The sequence below is a fragment of the Falco cherrug genome, unplaced genomic scaffold, assembly GCF_023634085.1.
Source record: "Falco cherrug isolate bFalChe1 unplaced genomic scaffold, bFalChe1.pri scaffold_35, whole genome shotgun sequence".
Classification (NCBI taxonomy): domain Eukaryota; kingdom Metazoa; phylum Chordata; class Aves; order Falconiformes; family Falconidae; genus Falco; species Falco cherrug.
Genome location: NW_026599480.1, coordinates 951,096 through 953,263, shown reverse-complemented (window position 1 = coordinate 953,263; position 2,168 = coordinate 951,096). Strand labels below are relative to the sequence as shown.

General features: G+C 57.1%; 1 protein-coding gene across 1 annotated transcript; it reads right to left on the bottom strand.

The window, feature by feature from the left end:
- Positions 1 to 1,008: 1,008 nt before the first annotated feature.
- LOC102049366 (olfactory receptor 14A16-like) lies at positions 1,009 to 1,962 on the bottom strand. The gene has a single exon (XM_055700477.1). The coding sequence runs from the start codon at positions 1,948 to 1,950 to the stop codon at positions 1,009 to 1,011; it is 942 nt and encodes a 313-aa protein (XP_055556452.1). The 5' UTR covers positions 1,951 to 1,962.
- Between the last annotated feature and the right edge of the window lie 206 nt (positions 1,963 to 2,168).

Sequence of the window (2,168 nt, the reverse complement as noted above, 5' to 3'; positions counted from 1 at the left end):
CCAATTGTCCTTCTTGCTTTTCCTGAACAAAGGCTGGATGTCTGCCTTTTGCCGGGACCCCAGAACCTCCCTGATTGCTCGGACACATTTGAGGGCACCATCCAGAAAGGGTGCCGTGATCAGACAGAGGCACTTGCAATGAGCCGGCCCAAGGCGGGTGAGACGAATCTCCCTGGGACAGTGGCCTTTGTTCCTGCAGTCACACACAGGAACGGCTGTGCCCTGGGAGGTGTCCCCACCTCAGCTGGCCTCATGCACTGCTGCCGTGGTTGAACCCCAGCCTCACGCGCACAGGGGTGCTCAGAGGCACGAGCCCGTCCCTGGCACGTGCGGAGGCAGAGCACTGCAGCAGGCACAGTGACTGCCTGGCCTCCTGCTGCCCCTGCCAGAGGCTGGCAGCACCTCAGCCCGGGGGTGTCGCGCCCTGCTCGGCACCTCTCGGAGATGGCCCTCGTCATGACCAACGGGCACGGGGACCGCGGTTCAAGGAAGCACGTTGCAGCGCTGCATTCAGGTGGTCTCCACCAATCCAGAACAGTTGATGGAGGCCAGCACCGTCAGAGAGTGCGCGTTGCCTGCCCCTGCCTGCGCTCACAGGACTGCCACGCAGCACGGCGGTGCCCAAGCTGCCAGAGCACTCAGGCCTTACACCAAGGCAAGGGGTCAGAAGGAGAGTGTGGAAGTGGAAGGAGGACAGCAATGGAGAGCCAAGGGGTGGTGTTCCCTGGCAGTGCTGCCATGCCAGGAACTTTTTCCCCTCCGTCTGTGGACACAGGAACTGTCCCTGCAGATCCAGAAAGGCCTTGGAAGGAAGAATCCAAGGATAAAGTTGCTCAGTGGCCCTTTGGCTTTGTTAAACAAAGAGAGAGCAGGGCACCTTCAGAAAGGAAAATCACAGAGGGAATTAGAATGGGGATGACATCTTTATCAGAAATGAAATACCACAAGCAACTACAACAAATTCAGAAGGCAGTCTGGGTCTTTGATGAATTACATTATAAATTCTATTCATAAATTTATTCCTTCAGAAAAACATCCATCTATCAGTTTGCACATTGCACCCTTGAGCTCCTGGTTCCTCATGCTGTAGATGAGGGGGTTCACTGCTGGAGGCACTTCCGAGTACAGAACTGCCACCACTAGGTCCAGAGATGGGGAGGAGATGGAGGGGGACTTCAGGTAGGCAAATGTGCCAGTGCTGAGAAAGAGGGAGACCACGGCCAGGTGAGGGAGGCACGTGGAAAAGGCTTTGTGCCGTCCCTGCTCAGAGGGGATCCTCAGCACAGCCCTGAAGACCTGCACATAGGACAGAAAAATGAAAATAAAACACCCAAAGAATAAAAAGGCACTAGCCCCAATAAGCCCCACTTCCCTGAGGTAGGTGTGTGAGCAGGAGAGCTTGAGGATCTGTGGGATTTCACAGAAGACCTGTCCCAGGGCATTGCCGTGGCAGAGCGGCAGTGACAGTGTATTGGCCGTGTGCAGCGCAGCACAGAGAAACCCACTGGCCCAGGCAGCTGCTGCCATGTGGACACAAGCTCTGCTGCCCAGCAGGGTCCCGTAGTGCAGGGGCTGGCAGATGGCCACGTAGCGGTCATAGGCCATGACGGTGAGGAGAAAATACTCTGCTGAAAGGAAAAAGAGAATCAGGAAGAGCTGTGCAGCACATCCTGAGTAGGAGATGTCCCTGGTGTCCCAGAGGGAGTTGGCCATGGCTTTGGGAAGAGTGGTGGAGATGGAGCCCAGGTCGAGGAGGGAGAGGTTGAGGAGGAAGAAGTACATGGGGGTGTGCAGGTGGTGGTTGCACACTACGGTGGTGATGATGAGGCCGTTGGCCATGAGGGCAGCCAGGTAGATGCCCAGGGAGAGCCAGAAGTGCAAGAGCTGCAGCTCCCGCGTGTCTGCCAATGCCAGGAGGAGGAACTGGGTGATGGAGCTGCTGTTGGACATCTGCTGCCTCTGGGCATGGGAACCTGCTCAAGGAGGAAAGATAGCAAGAAGTCAGAGGATACTTCCCTGACTGAAATGAAAGCCGTTTCTCCTAGACCCGCCCCTGGTGCCCCATGTCCCCCCTCTGCCGTTCCTAGGAGAGCTCCCTGCAGAGCCGTGGCTGGAGCTGTGCTGAGTGCTGGCCGAGTGTGCTGTGAGGAGCAGGGGCTGTGCCCGCT